At 51.0% G+C, this 22,855-nt stretch overlaps 1 protein-coding gene across 1 annotated transcript in view; it reads right to left on the reverse strand.

The window, feature by feature from the left end:
- Window positions 1-8,538: 8,538 nt before the first annotated feature.
- Window positions 8,539-22,855, reverse strand: part of CLASP1 (cytoplasmic linker associated protein 1) — a 291,310-nt gene continuing 276,993 nt past the window's right edge. The window contains exons 36-38 of the mRNA XM_062178774.1: window positions 18,728-18,934; window positions 17,550-17,666; window positions 8,539-11,476 (exon numbers count right to left, since the gene is read on the reverse strand). Of these exons, the coding sequence (XP_062034758.1) occupies window positions 11,390-11,476; window positions 17,550-17,666; window positions 18,728-18,934 (411 nt within the window). The 3' untranslated portion in view covers window positions 8,539-11,389. The remainder of the gene's footprint in view (window positions 11,477-17,549; window positions 17,667-18,727; window positions 18,935-22,855) is intronic.

The raw sequence follows: 22,855 nt of genomic DNA on the forward strand, positions 1-22,855 counted from the left end.
ATAGGATACCTTTGCCCAACTTCAGAAACGCTGTCTGGGGTCCCAAGCTGTTCCTGAGAGAATTCCCATTGCTCCATTGTTGGCTTTGCTAGCCTTCTCATGTTTAGCTGTTCTGATGGGTGTGTGTCCGAAGTGTCGTGCTGTGGTTTTAATTTGTATGTTTCTGATTACTGATGAGGCTGAGCCCTTTTTTTTTTTTTTTTTTTTGACAGGCAGAGTGGACAGTGAGAGAGAGAGACAGAGAGAAAGGTCTTCCTTTGCCGTTGGTTCACCCTCCAATGGCCGCCGGGGCTGGTGCGCTGCGGCCAGCACACTGCACTGATCCGAAGGCAGGAGCTAGGTGCTTCTCCTGGTCTCCTGTGCGGGTGCAGGGCCCAAGCACTTGGGCCATCCTCCACTGCACTCCTGGGCCACAGCAGAGAGCTGGCCTGGAAGAGGGACAACCGGGACAGAATCCGGCGCCCCGACCGGGACTAGAACCCGGTGTGCCGGTGCCGCAAGGCGGAGGATTAGCCTATTGAGCCACGGCGCCGGCCTCTGAGCCCATTTTTAATCCTCTCATTTGGGCACCTACTTTTGTGAACTGCTAGCCCATTGCTTACTTCTAGATTGTCCTTTTCTTCTTATTGGTTCCCAAGAATTTCCCTTCCATATATTTTGCTGTTGAGCCCTTTATTTGGTTAAATGCATTGCAAATGTATTTTCCCACTTTGTGGCTTACTTTTCACTCTTTCAGTGATTTCTTTTATGACTAGAAGTTTTTTTTTTTAAAGTTTTATTTTTTAAAAGGCAGAGTGACAGAGAGATCTTTCATGAAAGGAAAGAACACTTGATATTGTCATTTTGCATTTTGTAAAGTTTAAAATCAGCTTATTAAGATATCGAATACAGAGATCAGCACTGTGGCATAGCAGGCAAAGCTGCTGGCACTGGCATCCCATATGGGCGCTAGTTTGAGTCCCGGCTTCTCCACTGTTGATCCAGATCCCTGGTAATGTGCCTGGGAGAGCAGTAGACATGGCCCAAGTGCTTGGGCCCCTGCACCCATGTGGGAGACCTGGATGAAGCTCCTGGCTCCTGGCTTCAGATCAGCCCTGTTGTAGCTATTGGGACCATTTGGGGAGTGAACCAGTAGATAAAAGATATATTTCTCTCTCTGTAGCTCTGCCTTTCAGATAGATATGTAAATCTTAAAAAAAAAAAAAAAGAGGGGGATATAGCAACTGTTGGAATTTTTACTAGAATTGCATTAATTATATAAATTATGTGAGAGAATATTATAAAACCATATCCTCCAATTCTTAAATATGATCTATGTACTTACTTAAATCTTCATTTTATTGCAAGGATGTTTTTTCTAGTTTCTTCAGAGACGTCTTTCCCATTTTGGGACTTAGATTTATTTCTAGATATTTAAAATATTTATTCTGCTGTAAACAGTTTCTGTTGAAAATTTTCATTTTCTATTTGTCATTGACATATAGCGATACAGTTTTTTTATTGAGTTTAACTAGCAACTGCTGAATTCATAAATTCTAATAACATGTCTGTATAAATTGTTATCAAGATTATACAGATAAACATCTTTAGGTTCTTTTTGATTTCCTATTTTTTTAGAGATTTGTTTACTTAGTTGAAAGTCAGAATTTTTGTTTTTTGGCTGAAACAACAAATGTTTATTCTGGAGGCCAGAGTTTGGAAATGGAGGTGTCGGTGGGGGTACACTCATCCCAAGAATCGGGAGAATTTCCCTGTGTCACCAGCTTTCGGTGGCCCCAGACTTTCCTCGGCTTGCAGTTGAGACCTTCCAGTCACTGCCCATCTTCATGGGGCCTCCTCTGCTGTGCATCTTCTCCATTGCCATCCTGATAACCCACAGTGATCACATCTCAGCATCTTTTTAGTTCCATCTTCAAAGACCTTTTTTCCAAACAAGGCCATAATGCACAGGTTGCTGGGGCCAGGCAGGGAAGAGGATGGGCAACCTCCATACTCTGCCATGATGGGAGCCGTAGGAGTTGTGCCAACGGATTTTCAAGGTCCCATTCAAACTTGACGGCCTTAACCAACTGTGGGAGATGTTCTAGTAGTTCATCATTCCAGAGCTGACTACTTGTTGAACTGCCACTTTGTCAATTTCTTGATCTAGAAAACCGCAAGTCAGAAGTGTGCATCCAAGGGATGAGAAGACGTCCACCTTTGTAAACAGCATGCATTTCTGCAGTAGTGCTTTCCTCCCATCGGGGACACTACCCAGGACCAAAGGAAGGGAGTCTTCGTTATGGCGGTAGAAGCAATAGAACCGTAAGTATCTCCTCACAACAGTGGGCCTGGGCTAGGCCAAAGCCAGGAGTCCAGGGCTCAGTCTGCACCACACACTCACCCCTGATACAACAGACTTTTCTTCCAGTCTGTCTTCGGTAGAAACTCTGAATGCAGTCTTCTGTCTCTTGGAATCTGGTTAAACAATGTTAAGTCTGTGTTTGGTAACTGCACTAGTGCGGGCACCTGTAGATCTTTATCCCTCGGTCTTTGTTCATGTTGTCGGGCTGCCTCCTGTAGTGGGTGACTACTTACTGGATGCTGAGCAGTGTACCTGAAAACATTGTATAAATATTGTGGTAGCCTAGATGATGTTATCTTCCCCCAGAGGACATTTACGCTTGTCTGTGCCAGGAGCTTGGGCCATTAACTATCTGAATCATGTTATGCCTCCCAGGGCGGAAGAGGTTGTCAAAGGTTGGCCCGAGGGCTGGCATGGTGGCAAGCAGGCTGTGCCGCCACCTGCAGCACCAGCATCCTATACAAGTGCTGGTAGGAGTCCAGCTGCTCCACTTCCGATCCAGCTCCCTGCTAGTGTGCCTGGGAAAGCAGCAGAAGATGGCCTAGGTGCTTGGGGCCCTGCCACCCACATGGGAGACCCAAATGGAGTCTTTTATTTATTTATTTTGAAAGGCAGAGTGATGGAAGAGAGAGAGAGAGAGAGAGAGAGAGAGAGAGAGAGAGAGAGAAAGGGAGAGAGGGTGGGTCTTCCATCTGCTGGTTCATTCCCCAAATGACTGCAACAATCAGGGCTGGGCCAGGCTGAAGCCAGGAGCCAGGAGCTTCATCCGGGTCTACCATGTGGGTGCAGAGACCCAAGCACCTGGGCCATTCTCCGTTGCTCTTCCCAGGCATGTTAGCAGGGAGCTGGATCAGAAGTGGAGCAGCCAGGACTTGAACCAGTGCCCATATGGGATGCCAGCACAGCAGGCACAGGCTTAACCTGCTGTGCCACAGCCCTGGCCCCCTAAATAAAATCTTTAAATAAATAAGTAAAAAAGCTGGCCTGGTACCTCAGCTGTCCCTTCAGGATCAGCAAACAGCTCCAGGACATAAGTTGTCTGGAAAGCTAGGCTCATCTCTCCATCATTCCATCTCCTGTTATTTCTGAATTATCTCCCTCTACCTGGTTCATTCCCTGCTGCTGTCAGTCAAATTTTCAAAATATTTTGCCCAGCACTCCTGTTGCCTTCTGCAACAGAAGTTTTCTAAGCATTTAATCTGTATTTGCTATGAATGGGAGCATGGTTTTTCCTTCCAGTGAGCCTTATTCTTAGATGCCACAGTTGGCTTCTGTTCTCTCCCAGCGGCCTGTGCAAGCGGATCAGGCTCCAGCCACCAGGGACCTCTGCTGTTACATGGATAGGACCCTCCTGACTATTTCCACACAGTGGCTGTCTGGGGGCGGCTTCTTCTGACTCCCAGGCCGCAGGAACTTCACCGTAGGAATGTGCTCACTCTTGTTTTAAATGCCTGCAGCAGAGGGAAGTCAGTAAGAGCAGAAGCACTGAGCTCTTCCACCATTAAAATGGCTTCTAACAGTTGCATGTCTGCCCAGCTGAACGTGCTGCCAACGAGAAAATCCTCTCCAGGATCTCTCAAAATCTTCTCAAAGACAGGGAAGTAACGGGTTTTAGCTTTATTCAAGATTAAATCAATATTTAATTCAGTAAGTCCATTCACAGAAGAGGAAATCGCCTTTTTATTTTCCACTTAGTACTTAGAGTTTACCCCATGACCTGGAAACAATGGGATGAAAAACAAGTTTATTTTGGTGCAAAAAAACTTTGAAATTCATGCATAGTTGTTTTTTTCGTATATATGTTTTTAATTTTTTTTTAAATTTTCAATTATTTATTTATTTGAAAGGCAGAGTTACACACAGAGAAAAGGAGAGGCAGAGAGAGAGAGGTCTTCCATCCGCTGGTTCGCTCCCCAGTTGGCACCAACAGCCGGAGTTGCGCTGATCTGAAGCCGGGAGCCAGGAGCTTCCTCTGGGTCTCCTACATAGGGTACAGAAGCCCAAGGACATGGGCCATCTTCCACTGCTTTCCCAGGCCATGGCAGAGAGCTGGATCGGAAGTGGAGCAGCTAGGACTCGAACCTGCGACCATATGGGATGTCAGCACTGCAGGCAGCAGCTTTATCCGCCTCGCCACAGTGCCAGCCCCTAAAATTTGTAATTAATTTTCAACGGATTCAATATAGGTTGTAGAAATTTAAGAACATAATGACATTCCTTCCCTTCTTCCCTTCCTCCCTCCCTCCCCACAAAGCCATGACATGCAGTGTCTATGAAGTTCTACAGACGATCCTAAACGGCTGGACAGCATTCCATCACAAGGCTGAGTCACTGTTACACCTGTGGCTGGATATTTTGTCTGTCTCTCTATTACTCACGGTTCTCCATTACAGATGCTGGAGGCCCCACCAGTTGGTTTCAACACCCAGGAGATTTCCTACAGAGCTAGGGAGTGGACATTATCTTTGGGAGGACAGGGACCCGAACACAGGAGCAGACAATGACCAGTCCTTCTCGAATCTTGGTGGCTGCTACCTACTGCATAGTAGCTGCAACAGAGGGGACAAGCTAGACCTTGCACCTGAGCCAATCCCCAAGAACCGAATGAGGGGTCAGGGATCAGAAGAAGAATCAAGAGCTTCAGGGGGTAGAGATGGTGGAAGGAGGAGGCCGGAAAGGGCTTGCCTTGAGAGAAGAGGGGGCTCGGCAGGGGGTGGCTGGGGGCCACGGAGGGAGCAGGAAGATTGAGAGCGTGGGGTGCACTGACAGTGGGGGTGGAGGCTCAGGGAAGAGCCTGGCACCAGCGTCTGGGTAGGTGGGGCTCCCAGCAGGTGCACAGACCCACTCAGACGTCTGGCCACTGTCAATCCTCTGTTCAGGAGCCCCTGTGGCAGGTGTGTGGAGACGTCCGACAGGCTATGAGGTGTCAGAGGTGGAGCCTGGAGGACAAAGCTGCTGGAGTCACAGTGGTGCCCCGTGGGAGGGGCCAGAGTCGCGGGGGTCTTGGCACCCCCTCCCGGGCAGAAGAGCACCTGGGAGCTCATGGTTTCCCCTTCGGTCTTTCCCAGCAGGCCCAGCATCCTAAGGGGCAGGGATGATCACTTTCTGATTTATCTGCCGAGCGTTCATTCAGCACCATCTGTGTCAGAAACCAGGGCGGGTGCCCCAATAATCGTAACCGCAGCGGCTGGCACTTGTTGAGGTTCCCAGGAAGTGTGCTGGGGACAGTGTGTGCTAATCCTCCTACTTGACCCCCTACCCCGTTACCACTGCTAGGATTTTGCCAGAGAAGAAATCGCGGCTTTCCTCAGCCAGAGCCAGTTGGCTCAAGTGACAGGTCCAAAATGCTTAGGGTCTGGGGACAAGAGAGGATGGCAGGGCTGCAGGCAGCTGGGTGCTGGCACTGAGCACCTGAGCAGCTCTCCCAGCCCTTACCATAGGGGCAGAGGCTGCTGAGGTTCCGGGCCTGAGCCACAGCCCTGCCTGCCACCCTTGCCTCTTAGGGACTGCTCTCTGGAGCCCAGGGGGCCTGGCAGGGCTCGGGAAGGAGGGACATCCCAGAACCACTGGGAATCGACCCAGGAATGCCTGTCTCTGGGAGGGGCTGCAGGCCTGACGTGCCAACCTCTGTGGGCCCTGCCTGAGGAGGGCACGGTGCAGAGGCATTTTAATGCCTTTTAAATACACAGTGTAGGATTAGATGCCTATTCACATGACCTTTGTCCACTCTTGCCTGCAGCCACTCATGTGTGAGTTAATAAATACTGGAGGAGCCGGGAAAGGCCAGGTGGGTGGGGCTGGGCCTTGCTGGGCAAGAGCTTTCTGAGGGGGGGAGTCTGTGCCTAGGGGCCAGGGGACCCACTTGCCTGACACACTTTGGCTTCCCTCTAATCTGCCTCTCAGGAGTCCTGCTCTGGATGCTAAGTTGGGTGGGATGGCAGGGCAAGTCTGACATCCTGGAGGTCTGGGGTTGTTTCCTAAAAGCTTGGGAACAAACTACCCATCATTGTTTTAAGCAAAAGCAGCAGCAGCATCACCTGGGAACTTGAGAGCTGCAGGTTCTCAGGCGGGCCCCCGCATCTGCTCCACAGAGAACACCGTGGTGACTTCAGGGAAGCTGGACTAGGTAGGAAGCCCAGTGGGGCAGGAGAGCTGCCAGAGGCAGGTGTAGCTCCAACTCCATTTGACACTGTCTGGCTGGGGCTTGTCCTGTGCCTTGGTGTCCTTATCTGGAAATAGAACCTAATGGCACCTTCCTTACCTGCACCTCAAGATATAAAAATCATTAAGATGGGGCTGGCGGCTGGCACCGCGGCTCACTAGGCTAATCCTCCGCCTTGCGGCGCCGGCACACCGGGTTCTAGTCCCGGTCGGGGCACCGATCCTGTCCTGGTTGCCCCTCTTCCAGGCCAGCTCTCTGCTGTGGCCAGGGAGTGCAGTGGAGGATGGCCCAAGTGCTTGGGCCCTGCACCCCATGGGAGACCAGGAGAAGCACCTGGCTCCTGCCATCGGATCAGCGCGGTGCGCCGGCCGCAGCACACCTACCGCGGCGGCCATTGGAGGGTGAACCAACGGCAAAGGAAGACCTTTCTCTCTGTCTCTCTCTCTCACTGTCCACTCTGCCTGTCAAAAAAAAAAACAAAAACAACAAAAAAAAGATGGGCTGGCGTCGTGGTGCAGTGAGCTAAGCTGCCACCTGATGCCAACATTCCATATCAGAGTGCTGGTTCAAGTCCCAGCTCCCTGCTAACATGCCTGGGAAAGCAACGGAAGATGGACCAAATGCTTGGGCCCCTGCCGTGCACGCAGGAGCCCCAGATAGGAGTTCCAGGTTCCTGGCAGTAGCTTGGCCCAGATCCAGCTGCTGCGGCCATTTGGGGAGTGAAGCAGCAGATGGAAGATCTCTTTCTCTGTCTTTAAATACACAATAACATCTTGGGGAAAAATCCTTTTGGATGACACAGATGAGAATTCTTCAGAAGTGTGATGGGGCTCACTAATGGTATTAATGCCACCTGTCCCCCTCCAAATCTAAACCTCAAGGGCATGGTGGGGCGGGGAAGGGGGTCTTTAAACCAAAGGTTTCCACTGGGAACCCTCAGGCGGCTTCAGGGGTCGGCAACGTGGAGCCAAATGGAAAGGTGCCTGTTTTCTGCAGTGAACATTCAGATCCCCCAAAGCCAAGAACACAGAGCCAGCCTCTGTACCTCGGCCCCCACCCACTGCCTATGACCCTGTTAAAGATGGGAAGGCAGCCTTTGCCGAAGGAAGGGCAATGGCACCGGGGTCAGAGTACCAAATATAGAAACCCATGCTGCCTTCCCTGCCTGAACTTGGTCTGTCCCCACAGGGGTTTTCCACGATTGCTAATGAGTAACGGACTGTGCGTGCAGGTGTGGGGAAGGGGGTGACTTCACTCGCCTGTTTCTGGGTGGGAGGGGTGGGGACTTCATTACATCACCTCTCTTAACCTTCCGGCACCTCACTCAAGTGGTTATTAACTCCACACACAAATGGGAAGTCAGGCTGGGGGGGACGACTGGCAACGGGGGAGGGGTGTGCCCAGCATCTAAGGGGCCACACAACAGGGGCTGGCAGCACGGGCGTGGAGCTGGTGCTTACACGGTAGACAGGAAGAGACAGCACCATGGGGGCGATGGCTGCACATGGCGTGAATGTATTTAATACCACTGAACTGTGTACTTAAAAATGGTGATGAATTTTGGGTTAGGTATATTTTAGAATTTTTAAAATATGGGGGGAAAAAAGGGTTAAGGCTGCAAAGTGGCCACGGAGCCCTTGACAACTGTACTTGCTCCTCCCAACACACCAGCTCCGGCAGCCTGAGATCCCACAGGAGGGGCACTGGGAGCTGAGGGGAGAGCCACCTGCTCTCTGCAGCTCCGGGTCCTGTCTTGGGATCCCAGGTTGAGGCTTTCTTCCCGCTTCCATGCTTCCAGAAGCCAGTGTCCTTGCTGCCAAGTGCAGCAGACGGCACCCAGATGAGGAAGACCCCATGCTCACACCAGACCCCAGGGCTGCACCCCCAGCCCTCAGACCGCGCCCTGCAAGGCGCAGCTCCCAGAGCACCAGGTATGGCATTCCTTGGTTTCCCACCTGGTGGCCTCCCTGGGTCCTCTTGATGGCCACTCATGGCAGAGACCCAGCGTGGTGGGGGAAAGATGGCACTGATGCAGGAAACTGAGTTAAGTTTCATTTATTCTAGGGCAAACTCAAAAGGGACTTTTTTTTGTTGTTGTTTTTTTAGCAAATCCTAGCACATTATTAACAAAAAAAATCTGTACATTTGCCATGATACACTTGAAAGTGAAACAAATAAGATATAAATACAGATATGGATGTAACATGAAAAAGCCCAAGGGGAAAAAAAACAAAAACAAACTGAAAAACCCACCCAACCTGGGGGTGTGGGGACCATGCGTGTGAACACAGTGCCAACAAAACTGTCTCAGTGGCTGATCCTTTGCAGAGTGTCTCTTGTTTGAGTTCCAAACGTGACTGTTAGCCAGGTCCTGGTGAGGCTCTCTGCAAGGCTCTCTGGCTGTTCTTGAAGGTGTGACATTAGGCGTGATAAGGAAAGGTGGCAGGGAAAGAAAAAGACTGATGAGACAAGGCCGGCCGCGTTCCCTGCACAGGGTGTCGGTAAGCTAGAGGTGAGCCATAGAAAAGGCAGGCGCGGCCCTGGGAGAAGCCGCCGGGAGAGGCCGGCCTGGAGAGGGAGGCAGCAGCTGGAGGGGAAGCAGGAAGTCAGACGACCCAGCCCCTGCACCGTGCGGGCAGCCAGGGAGGCCGGCACAGTTTGGGGTGCTCTGCTCTGTTGTGTTCTGGTGTTTCATCTAACCAGGAGCCCTGCAGGGCGGTGGCAAGGCAGCTGTCGGGCTCCGGGAGGGCGGTGGCGGTGGGCGCGACCTCCCTCCTGGTGAGGTGGCGGTGGCGGCATGCGAGTTCCCTCGGTGCAGCGGGCAGCAGTTTCAGCTTGGGGCTGAGACCTCGGAAGTGACTGTACCTCTCTCTGAGTGGGAGGCTGAGGACTGGGCAAGTGGCATCCGAGGCTTAGCCCTTGGTGAGTCCTGTGAGGACGCCAGGCGATGTTCAAGATCCTTCCAACTCCACAGGGGGCTGTGGGGACCTTGGAGCCAAAGACCTCGAGGGGAAAGGTCCTTCTGCCTGGATCAGGCATAAAATAACTCATAAATAATCTTACCAGCACACACATTTCTACAACAGAGGAGTAACCAGAAGATTTCAGGACTCACAGAGTGTAAAAAAGAAATCTCATTAGTGAAATATTAACAACGAAAAGTAAGGCCTGGTCCTGCCATGTTCTGAGCCAAGTAGTATTCAATATTCAACCATCTGAAATGCACCCCTGAAGTTCGCTAAACAGCAGCAGTGGAGTGCTTAACATGTGTAAGACACCCCCTACACACACACACACACACACGCAGAGTAGTGGCCACAGCCTGGCTTCATGGTCCTGGGCATTACAAGGCCTTCATTTGCAGTGCATATTTCCAAATAAACTGTCTTTCCCAACTTCCCCACACCAAATCTGGAGGGTCAGAGGACAGGAGGGGGATGTGGAAATCAGGGGTGAGAACCCACACTTGGGCAGCCCAGCTTTCAGTCCTAGTGGCTGCAATGGACAAAGCATTTGAATGACAACACCTCACTGGAATCAACATCAAAAGGAGCATTTTCCTCGTGAAAAAAATCAGTTCAATTCAGATCTAAAACAGAACAGTAACAGACAACAGAAGTCTTCATGATTGCATTTAAGATTTACCATTTGGCTTAAGAATTGTCTCAAAGCTTATTTAACCAGACTCTGAGTCTATACTTTTGTCAGAGCAATCAGACCCTTGAGAGGCTGGAAGAGGGCCTGGTGGCTTCATGTGCAAGGCAAGAAAACAATTCTAGAAAGTGTGTCTGAAATGCTGCTTCTGTGCATCTGCCGCTCGTCACCATCACTTTATCCTTAGACGACGACTATTTCAACCATCAGGGAAGTACTTTGGTTTATAAAATTTTAAGAAATGATTCTGATATATGGTTTCTCTAGACTCTTCTTTGCTGTTAATCCCAAATTAAACACAGAAGTCGAAATTTAGATGGTAAGGTTGCTGTTATCGGGCTAACAGAACATTCTGGAAGTGGTGCAGTTCTGGCAGAGCTTGCAGGGAGTGGAGTGGAGCACTGCTGCCCCCAAGGACGAGCTGCTGGGTGGACCCCGCCATGATGTGAGCATGAGCCTGCCTCTCCTGTATCTTCCTACTTCAGGAATGCCACTGCAGGCCTCCCTAAACGATGCGACAAATTCACCTTGATGTTCTGTGTGGACTGAAACTTGAAGAACTCTGGCCCCTGGGGGCGGCGGGGTGGGGACTCCATCTGTGGAGCTGCTCAGAAGGGCAGGCGGGGTTGACGTGGTGCTCACTCAGGCAGCCTCCCATGTGGGCACGACGAGCCGAACTCTGCACGGCTTGCTCAACGGCCATACTCGGGCTTTTCTCCTCTGCTTGCCAAGACCCAAGTCCCATTTTTAGTAGGTATCAGAGCACAACTTAAAGAAACACAGACTGCCACAGTGCAGGCTGTGACGTGGAGGGAGACTCTGCCCCACACAGGCCATACTCACGCAAAACACGCCAAGAAGGAAGAACACAAAGGAACACCCCACCCACCCCGACCTGCTACTGACTGGGCAAACAAGCAACCCGACTTTCTACTCAGTGCTGGCACCCCACACGTGGTCTAGGATCTCAGCAGGCGGCACAAGACATGGTTAAGTATGGCTCTTTCCGTTCCCTATTCTTTCTGTTTCGATGAAGATTGTGATACAGGCCTTGCTTCCTTTACATTCAATACCAGTAAGATTCTACACAAAAGCTGGAAGGGACCAAAATACTGATTGTAATAAATATTTGCGGGCCTCCGTGCACTGACTGGGCAGCCGATGGGGGCGGGGAGAGGTCTCTGAGGCACCACCGCTTGCTTCTCGGTCTACACAGAGGGGCACTGGCATTAGCTGTGTGTGGAGACGTCCGACGAGGAGCTGCTGTTGCTGTTGGTGGTCTGGGCCCTCTTTATGTATAAGTTGAGCAGCTTCATCTGAAAGGACAAGACAGAAATGAACTAGCAGGGGGCAGAGCAACCCCTCAGGTTCTCAGCTGAGAGCCCGCCACTCATCACAGGCCTCTGCCCAGCGCTGGGGCCACAGGATGGAGTCAAGGCGGGGCTGGGGAGGGACAGGGCTGCAGCCCAGTGGTTCCCTCAGAAACATGGGAGAGGCAGAGTGAGGATGCAGTGCTGCTACAGGGAGCAAGATGCAGGCCAGGGTCAGAGGTCAGATGTTCTCCACTCCTCTGTGGAAGTGATTCCTTACCACAGCCCAGCCCCAGCCACTGCACCTCTGCCACTGCATGGGCACTTGTCTTACCACCTCATCCTCACCCAGATGACTTCGTTCCTCCCCACCAGCTCTCCTGAGGCTTTAGCATATATCAGTCAGCCTCAGAAAACCCCAGGGACTGATCTGGGTGCCCTACCTCCACACCCAAATCCTAAGTGCCCAAGTCCCTTATACAAAATGGTGCAGTCAACACACGACCTATGCACATTCTCCCTTGTGCTTTAAGGCCTTTCCCAATGGCTCACAGAACAATGTCAGTGCTATGGAAACAGCCATTGCACTGTGTTGTTTAACAAATGACAAGGAAAAAAATGGGGGCTGGCACTGTGGCATAGCAGGTAAAGCCACGGCCTTTACCCACGGCAATGCTGGCATTTCATGTCGGTGCTGGGTCGAGTTTCAGCTGCTCCACTTCCAATCCAGCTCTCTGCTAACTGGCCTGGGAAAATCAGTGGAAGATGGCCCAAGTGTTTGGCTCCTGCATATGGGAGACCTGGAAGAAGCCCCTGGTTCTTGGCTTTGGCTTGGCCCAGCCCTGGCCATTGTGGCCATCTGGGGAATGAACCAGCAGATGGAAGACCTCTCTCCCTCTATCTTTCCCCCTTTCTCTGTAACTCTTTTAAGTAAACAAATAAATAAACAAACAAATATATATATATATATATAATTTTTTAAAAGCATACAAGTTCATTACAGATGGGATTTTTCTAAGTGTTTTTGACCACAGTTCGCTGAACATGCAGATGCAGGCCTCACGGACAGAGGCTCACTGTGCTGCCTCACACTATATTAGTGGCCAACTTGCTTGTTCCAACTGGACTGGGCCCCCTGAGGCCGGATTCTGTGCTACAAGTAACATTCACTGGGACTGCTGCAATGTTTTACAACAAAATGCTTTCTTGTCTATGGTTTCACTTCCTTTCAACTAAAGCCCTTTGGACTCTTAAAATATTCATACATAAAACAGCAGGTGGGGATGGCGCTGTGGCATAGTGGTAAAGCCACCACCTGCTGTGCTGGCACCCCCATATGGGCACCAGTTCAAGTCCAGCCTGCTCCGCTTCTGATCCAGCTCTATACTAGAGCCTGAGAAAGCAGTATAAGACAGCCCAAGTATAAGACAGCACCCACATGGGAGACCCAGAAGAAGTTCCTGGCTCCTGGCTTCATATTGGCCCAACTCTGGTTGTTATGGCCATTTGGGGAGGGACAGTGGATGAAGACCTCTCTCTCTCTTTGCCTTTACCTCTCTGTAACTCTGCCTTTCAAATAAATAAATCTTTGAAAAAAAATCAGGTAACTCAGTAGGAACGTGATAAATATTTTTGAATGTCACTAAATTATTCTATTCTCATGATAGTTTGCCCAATCATATTATGAGTAAATAGAAACTGGTATTTGCAGAAGGCAAATGAACATAAGAAAATCTATATGAGAAACAATTTATAAGAGCAAATAAATTAAGAAGAATCTACAGTCCACAGCCCTCTGTCTGTCTTGCTTCAAGTAAGCTATGGGCTCAAACACTTATAAGCCTGGGGGAGGGCTGACCTCCAGGGGACCCCTGAGTACACGTGGTAAAGTGAGTGGCACATTGCCAAGGAACAGTGGGATACAGGGCAGCCCCCTCTGAGCTCCTATCAGAGGTACAGTCCTCTGATGTCCCCACTTTCACCTCCAGGGTGCTAAGGTGGGGATGTATTCTTCCAGCTGTCACCTCACAAGCTCCCATCATGCATAGGAGGAAGCTGCAACAGAGCTTTTCCACACAGTCTGAAGAGAACACAGTGGAGCTTGCAGTCTTTACTCGGCAGCCCAGCCCAGGGTCTTCCCACACAGGACCTGCAGCGCCGGCTTAGACTGCAGCAGGGTAGCTCAGGCTAATTTACACTATACACCACGGTGGGGTTTAAGGTCTGAAACATGTAACACGAGGGACTATGCCCAATGAAAAGTCCCATTATTTATATAGGATTTTAATGCTTAAGTCTCCACATAGTTCTAGAATCAACTCCACCATTAATTTTCTAAACTTCAGCCTCCCTTCCTGCAAAATAAAGAGCAACAAGAACACTTCCAAGTGCCTTCTGCAGCTCCTTGTTCAGAGACATGTCCCCTCCTGGTCCCACCCGAGCTGCTCGGGCAGGTCCGTCCTGTGGTTTACTGCTTCCTCGTCCCCCGTGCAGACCATGGACCACTGTCCCCAGCCTGCAGAGCCCAGCTCCGCCCCACTTCCCTCCAACTCCAGTGCCCCACGGCCACCCTGGTTGCTGCACAGTTTCCTCGTGTGCTGAGCCTGCCCCCAGAAACCTCCTCTATTACTTCAGAGCAGCATAAGGCTTCTGCTTTTCCATATATCTTACGATAGTGCTGTTCCTAACAGTGATTTTTGGAATCAAAACATGTTTAAAGAGGAAAAAATCTAGGAGACAAAATAGTTACACCTCTATGGAATGCTGGTGATAAATGAGTTTCCAAATATTAGTGTCCTCATTTTCAACTCAAAACCACTAACGTGTCCTCCCAGACAAGTCTACACTATAACTGCAGGTCTGAGGAAAAGCCAGTGGCAGAGAATGTGCACATGTTCAACAGTTTACAAAGAGCATTTATAAAGGTCATCATATTTGAAGGGCAGACATTCAGTTAGTGGTTAAGACTTGCATCCCGTATCAGAGTGCCTAGGTTTAAATTCTGGCTTCACTTCTGATTCCAGCTCCCTGATAATACACATCCTGGGAAGCAGCAGGTGATGGTCCAAGTACCTGGGTCCCTACCACCCACAGGCGAGACATGGGTTGAATTCCTGGCTCCTGGTTTTTGCCTGACCCAATCCTGACCGTTGCGGGTATTTGGGAGCTCACTCTTTCTTGCTCGCTCTCTCTGTCTCTGTCAAATATATACAAATGAAAACTTTTTCTAAAAAAATGATCATCACGGGGCTGGCACTGTGGCGTAGCGGGCTAAGCCTCTGTCTGTGGCACCAGCATCCCATATGGATGCTGGTTCGTGTCCAGCTGCTTCATTCACTTCTGATCCAGCTCTCTGCTATGGTCTGGGAAAGCAGCAGAAGATGGCTCAAATACTTGGGCCCCTGTACCCACATGAGAGACCCAGAAGAAGCTCCTGGTTCCTGGATTCAGATCAGCTCAGCTCCAGCTGTTACAGTCATCTGGAGAGTGAACCAGTAGATGAAAGGGATGAAAGACCTTTCTCCCTGTCTCTCCCTCTCTTTGTCTGTAACTACCTCTCAAATAAACAAACAAACAAAAAATCATATCACAAAAATCTTCTGCAATAGGTAGGATAAGTCTCCTCTTCTAAAATAAAGATTTATTTATTTATTTGAAAGGCAGAGTTACAGAGAGAGAGGAAGAGAGACAGAGCAAGACACACAGAGAGACTCTTCCACCCATTGGTTCTACTCCCTAGAGGAGTGCAACAGCCAGGGCTGGGCCAGGCCACAGCCAGGAGTCAAGAGCTTCACCTAGGTCTTGCATGTGAGTAGCAGTGGCCCCAACACTTGGGCCATCTTCTGCTGCTTTTCCCAGGCACATTAGCAAGGAGCTGGACAGGAAGTGGAGCAGACGGAACACAAACTGGTGCCCATATGGGATGCTAGCATTCCAGGCAGCAGCTTTACCCGCTACTCCACAAGGCTGGCCCCAAGTCTCCTGTTTTACAAGTGAAAAAGCCAGAGTTTAGTATGCTTGTTCAGAAAGCATCCAATTGGAGCATTATAACTTTAGGATATCAAATGTAATCCCCATGGCAACCACAGAGAAAACTACAGAATACACACAAAAGGAAATGAGGATAAACTTAAAATGCTTCATTACAAAAATCAAACAGGCACAAAAGAAAAGAGACTGCGGTTATTTGAGGAGTGAACCAGTGGGTGGCAGCTCACTGTCTATCTGTCTTTGCTTTTCAAATAAATAAATCAACTGATTTTTAAAAAGTAACAAATCAATTCACAGAAAAGGAGAAAATACGTGCAAATCATGTCTCTGCCAAGGGTTTCACCACGGTTTTGGATTTAGTTCCCTTTGAGTAGAAGTGTCTCTGAGGTCCTCCCTGTCCTGAGGGGCCAGAGGGTTCACGGCCTGGCACACACAGGGCTGGGTGACTCTCGCTCAGCACGTCTCAGTGGTGGTTAGGGAAGGGAACTGATGAGGAAGGCAGATGAAAGGAGGAGACACTGGGGATGGAACCAGGGAAGGCAGCGCTGAGTCATCTGTCCACGTCTGCCTCACTTGCCGACTCTTGTCTGCAAGGAAAGTAGCCTATCTGGACAGCGGTTTTCAGCCAGGGGCGAGCCTGCTCCCCCAGACACGTCTGGCCACGTATGGAGGAAGATGCTAGTGGCTGTCACAACTGAGGGGTTGTGCTACCGGCACAGGACGGCACCCATAGCAAGCCGGCCCACAGTGCCGCTAGTGTTGAGGCCGGAACTCTGCTCTGGAAAACCGGGCAGCACCATCTTTGCCTGGAACTCAGGGAAACCAGGCTCCAGCTGTGAGCCCACCTGCTGTGTCCAGACCACAGCTCCATATGGACAGAAACGGGCCCCCACACCCATGTCTTCTCTCCTAAGAAGTAGGGTCAAGCATGCTGGCTTCCTGCTCTCTACTGGCTTAGCTCAACAGGATGGTGTGCACCCACATCTCCGCCAGGGGAGTTTTAAGCTCCGTAGAGACATGCCCCACAGCAAACCCCAGGTAGGACCAGCCTCCTTCCTGGGAGTGCCTCTCCTGCCACGGCATGGCGCTGTCTACCTGCTCCCACCTGGCCTGCCAGCTCAGCTGAGTTGTGTGGTAAACAAGTTTTTAACCAAGAAGCACTCCAGCCACTTCATCCTTAATGCGCCAAGTCTGTCTGGTCCATCTTCTTCCCCAGACCATGCAACACTCCAAAAGCAACATGAGAGGTAGCAGAGAGCGTTAAGGCTGCTGCTGGAGCCCACCTGTGCGTGCCCTCATCCCACAGTGCGGCATCACAAACGGGAGTCCACACCTGCCAAGTGTGGGGATCAGGGCCTGGGCGGGAGCCCCTGTTACTACCACTGATGTCCTCAAGGCGTCAGCTCCCACTCAGCTCCTTGTTAAGTGAACAGATACGTTTCCTTCGTGTTTCTCTGACACACACCTGGTTTCTCACCTCTGTCTTTGGGGATAAACTAGTAGTTCAAAGTTGTCCTCCCATCAAGAGCAGAAGCTGACAGGAGGGACAAGTGCCTAGTGTCGTGCAGCAAGGTGGGGTGGCTCTAGCTCACAATAAGCCATTATGCATTTTGTGAGCATCAGAGGATGAGAGCTCCCGGGCTCTGACCATAAACTCAAAGAGGGGGTGGGATCAGCACACACTGTACACACTGTACACATGTGCCAAAATGTCATACTGTGGCCCCTAAACATACATTTATTGTGAACAAAAAAAATGCTAAAAATATGGTTAGGAAATAAATTGTTCATCTGTGGTGGGGTTTTGTTTTGGCTAATAAATATATTCTACTGAAAATATTAATTTAAAATATACATGTTTTGAAGTCAAATTTTGTGTTTCCAAGTGAAAAACCAAGCAAGTTAAAAAAGACTATGTGGTATCACGTTAGCATCCCTCAGAACAACTTCAATGTGTATATATGTCTTCAGAAAAATGCTCTTGGAGAAAAAAGGCCCAGTGAGGATGCATACAAGAGGAAAACCTGCCTGGAGCCCGAGCCACAGTCACGGGAGCTCAGCCGGGCAGCCCGGGGAACAGTATACATACCTTGCTCCCTGTGAGCTGTGCCAGGTGAGGTTTCAGATCTTCTCCGATTACGGAATAAATTGCCACTAAGCAAAACACGCTGGCCTTGCGCACACTGCTCTCGGTGTTATCATAACCCTATAGAGCCAAGGGGGAACACACAGGGGAAATCAGATAAAAAATCGGCATCACAGTCAATAGTTCATCAGCATTTCCACCAAGGTGCCCAAGCTCGGCCTCAGAGCTGCTGGTCCCAACCAGGACGACACTGACCTCGTCCTGTGACCAAACCCAGAGAGCTTTCACCCCGACAGGGCCACAACTGACGTGTGTCAGAGCGGCTGGCTCCCGGGGTGTGGGAGCAGCCCAGGTCTGCATGGGTGCCACTTTCTCACAAGCTGCCACCCAAAATATGACGAGGGAAGGACATGGGAAGAGAAGAGGAAGGAGGAGAAAGAGCTCCCAGGGAGTAAAGCAGATTCCATGTGTGACTGTGCCTGTAGAGACATGAGAGTGCCACCATTCGCTCCTGGGAAAACCCTCTGCACTGCAGGGCCTGCTGGGACCACTCGTGTCCCTCTGCAGCTGCACCTGGCTGCAACCCCACTGGATGGGGCTGCCTGGAGTAACCCAGCCCTCCACTGTAAGAGCTGAAATCTCCAACCCCAGTGCCCAGCAAACATTAAATGAGCAATCGAATCCCCCCTCCCTTTGTCGCGGCTAAAACCCCTTTCTCTCCCGGACTCCAGCTGGAAACCACCCTCCCACACCGTCCTCTGAAGCCGTGCTGTATCCCACAACAGGCTGGAAAGCATCTGAGGCAGCGCCACACAGAACCCTCTCTTATCTGTCCCTGTCTAGCTCAGGGCCTCAGGCTAATTTTGTTGGTATCTGTTGGACAGAAGAGCAACCATTGTCTCACTTACCCTCCCTGACCCACCTCACCCAGGGCTGGGGCCACATGAGGTGTGCCTAAGGGTTTGTGGAAGGAATGAGCAGCAACAAAAAAGATCAAAATATGTTTACAGTAAACAGAAAGCTCCCTCTCTGAGGCATGCCTTCCTGTTACACTCAGGACAGGGTAGACCAGTGCTCAGAGGAGGCTGTGAAGTATCCCTGTCACCCAGCACTCAGGGCACGGCCTGCTGTCCTACCCACCCCATGCTGGCCTTCTGCCCCAGACAGGGCGAGGGGCCTACCTGCAGCAAGCCGGGGATGATGTCAGCCAGGAGCTGCAGCAGGGACTCCTTGGCAATCCTCTCAACCACTTTGGTCTGCATCTTGATGGCGGCAAGGTTGATGGGGTAGTCTGCCGTCTGGATGATGGGGCAGAGCACCTTGATGCACTGCTCCGGGTGGATGGAACTAGCCAGCGTGGATGCAGCCTCCTCGGCGGCTCTCACCACCTGCAACACCGGGGGCCAGAATGAGCGTCGCGGGCCGAGGGAGGACAGACCACACGCCCACGCCACTTCTGCTCAGTGAGAACGAGTGCCCTGACTGCCGGACAGCATCTGTTTCTTCCTCCAGCTCACACTAGAGGAAAATCAGAGTGACTGGAGGGTGATGTTAAAGGGGGGTATGGGACAGGGAAGGAGAGGAAAGGTTAGGAGAGTGGTTCTCCAAGCGCAGTTCCTGCAGCAACAGCAGCAGCATCCCAGGAACCTTGTTAGCAGCCCAACAGCTTGGCTCGTCCCAGGCCTGCTGACTCATGGGTAGACTGTGGCTGGAGGTGAGCCCCAGTCTGCTGCGTTCATGAGCCCTCAGAGGTTCTAATGCATGTGAGGGTTGAGACTCTCTGCCCTAGGCAATGGAGGACCTAGCAAATGCCTTCCAGAGGCTTGTGGGACACCAACAACCAAAGAAGGCCGAGTGGGGCTCAGAGTGACTTCAGGACTGATGCAAAGGGGGCTTTGGTGCAGAGCAGCTGGGTAGCTCAGGGAGAGGACCCTAAAGCGTGGCCCTAAGGAGTCTCTTGCAGAAAATGGCTGCCTAGAGATCTGTGTTCACATTACCTCTCACCTTGCACTTTTAACAAAGTGCACGAATGACTGCTCATAGCCACAAGAGCAGCCTCTGACCTCTGGGAAGATGTATTTTTGTTACGAAGTGCAATGAAAATTTAAGATTTTGTTCCTGCTGCCAGCCCTGGACAGGGCCTTCCACCCAGATCCCTCTGTCATGTTCTGTGATTCAAAACAGCTCAGTCTGATCTTTATAATGCAACAGTAAAGCCCTCTTTGTGATTTCAGCAGACTGGCCACGGAGAAACAGCACAGGGACTTCGGGAAAGCAGCTTCTAGTCATGAGCACGAAGGTGAGGAAGTGAGCACATGTAAGTCAGAGGACACGGGAGATGGCCAGGAGGGGTCCCCACCCAGGTGACCTGAACTGCACGCCAGACAGTGCACTCAAAGGCCACCCCGGCCCTAACTGAGGCACTGATCCAACCCTGGAGCCACGAGGTCCGCTCTCTAGGACCAGGGCTTGTCCAGGAGTGTGCCTTATGGTCTCTGTGTCCTCCCTGCTCTGTGGAACAGTTAAAGGGAATCCTTTCCAACCCTACACAGCAGACTTCACTTCCCTTAAAAATTGGTATCTCGGGAGCTGGCCAGGCTACTAACAGTGTAGCCTTAACACTACGATGCTCCATATGGGTTTTGGCTACTCATGGCCAATACCTGGCATCTAGCATCATAAAAAGCCTGGAGAGAAACACACAGAAGGTTAACACTGCTTATCTGGGGCGATGAGATTAGGGCTGATTTTATTTTGAGGTGAACATAGCCTATAGCAGAGATAACAGACTTACAAGCATCCGCTTGAACTCTCTTTTTGAGTCCAGCTTAGTAGGGCAGAGCAGCCTGAGGCCTCAGGGGAGCTGGGAGAATCTAAGCCCTGGGCACAGGGTGCTCCATGGTGGCACCTAATACATTACAATCACTGCAGTGACTACCGCCATCCCTGCTTCTCCCCCACTGGTTACTTACATTAACTCCCTTCTGCTGGATTAGAAAACTCTGTGTCTCTCACATGTGGCCGGCCCATTGATGGACAACGTTCCTCTCTCAATTCTGAGGTCCACTGCCCCTGATGCCCACATGGCAAAGCAGCTACTTTGGAGCTCTGGTGACATTTCCACATGTGTTTCTTTTGACCACTGGACAGGGGCTGAAGTGTTTATCTGTAACCCAAGGAGCCAGCAAGCCTGGGCATCACCCAGGAGTTCAGTATGGGAGCTCACTTCATTCTCCCATCTGCTGAGAGTATGCCCCCATTTAAAGGAGCCCTGCCTCTCTGAATTCTAAAGAGGCCTTCTGAACTTTCCTTAGGGGGCAGCTGTCTCCTGCTACCTTGACCAAACCTGGCCAGAACCCTGTGGACACAATGCACCACCTGTGTGTCCCCTACTGCAACAAAGCATTGAGGCCTTCAACAGCCAGGATGGAGCCCCGTGTCAGCATGGTAGGGTAAATACCATGTACATGTCAAAGGATGGGTATCAAGAAGTCTTAGATTTATCTGGGCTCTTTATGTATGTGAAAGGCAGAACAGCCGTGTCCTATTCTCAAGTGATTCCTAAGATCCTCAGGAACTAAAGCTGTTTTCCTTACCATCTTTCCTCTTGCCTTGTGTAACTGCTGTGTGTGTTCACCCAGCACCGACCCAGTGGCTCCTGTCTCTCAGGACTGAGATTAGAGCTCTGCACCCAGAGGTGAAATGAGTGGGCGGCCCCCCTCCTGATGTAGGGGGTGGGGATGGTCCAGGCAGAGGATGCAGAGGCTCAGGAAGGCAGCGCATGGGGAAGGGGGGCTCTCCCACCTGATACATATCCCCCAGCAGGCCAGGATGAGATAGAAGGCTAATGTGGGATGGGAAGCAAGGACAGAGTTTACACAAGGCTTCTCTGGGGTCCTACAGGGGTTGCTCCAGTTCATGGGTCCTGGCCATGCACAGCCAGCCCACCCTGCCACCGGTGCCTGCAGGCAGCAGGCTCAGCCTTCCCAGGCACCTCAGCAGAGTGAGCAGACCTGCTCCCATCAGCAGTTTTAGCTTTGTCCCAGCATTTATGGTATCTCACTCCACTGCACATAAGTACTGTTTGCAGGGGTGGGAACCTTTCTTCTGCCAAGGGCCATTTGGATATTTATAACATCATTCAGGGGCCATGCAAAATTATCAACTGAAAAATTAGCCTGCTATAGGTTTCTGGAATTTCTAGTCCTGCCTGTGGTTGCCTTGTCAGGACCAGACCAAGTGATTTCAAGGGCTTTATGTGGCCGTGGGCTGAAGTTCCCTACCCTTGGTTTAAAGGAAGCCCACTGATTTCTCTCCCTGCTAATTCAATCTCCTGCAAGAATAGCTTTTTCCACACAGGTCTCCTGAAGGTACTGTTTGGCCCTGGTGTACATATACAACATTTAACTTGTCACCCCAAGAAAGGCAGCCTTCAGAGCACCTTCTCAGAGCCAGAGAGCAGTGCTGCACACAAACTTCAGTTCAATCCTCCAGCAGCAAGACACTTGCTCAATCCGAGACTCACTTTTTTAAACTCTGGAATGAGGACTTACTTACAATCACCTGCTTTCTTAATTCCGGGGCTGAGAGAGAGATACCACACAAACCAGCCTGGCACATTCCAGCTACAAAACACAGGCTGTGAGCTCTTGGATAAAGAGCAACCCAGGAGTGGAGCCTGGCACCTGAGGTGCCACCAGGAGGCAGGCACTGGAGGGCAGAGCTCTGTCCTCACAAGTCCCTGCAGAGGAACTCATCACCAGATGTTCTCAGCAAGACTGAAAGCACCGGTAAGCCAGCCAGTCCTTCCCCGGGGCTGGTGCCAACACCAAGGCAGGCCCGTCCTCTCCCACAATCTCCACAGGCTAACCTGAGGACATTGTCCCACTTCCTCCACAAGGTCTGGCTCCTTCCTCATGCTGCCTGGGCCCTGCCCAGCCACATCTCTCACTTGTGTCCTTCACCTTCTGGGCTGGGTCACCCTCCACGACTCACTCACCGCCAGAGAGCCCCCAGGAAGCCCCGTGTGCACATTTTATCACCGCATGGAAACATTCTGCAGAAATGTTCTCTCCCAGAAGACAGAAGTTCCTGGAAGGCGACAGCCTATCTTAGCCATCTCTCCATTCCCACGAATGCTTGTTGCACCGATTCCCCTGCAGCATACACTTTCCCCATGGTCTACGTGTCACACAGACCTGTCCGTACAGGTCTCCAACTAAGGAGCTAGTTAGAAAACAAGGCGGAAGGCAAACACCTAAAATGACCAGCATGGGCCTTGGAGGCATCCACTGCACAAGGCACAGAGA

Source organism: Lepus europaeus, chromosome 1, assembly GCF_033115175.1.
Source record: "Lepus europaeus isolate LE1 chromosome 1, mLepTim1.pri, whole genome shotgun sequence".
NCBI lineage: Eukaryota > Metazoa > Chordata > Mammalia > Lagomorpha > Leporidae > Lepus > Lepus europaeus.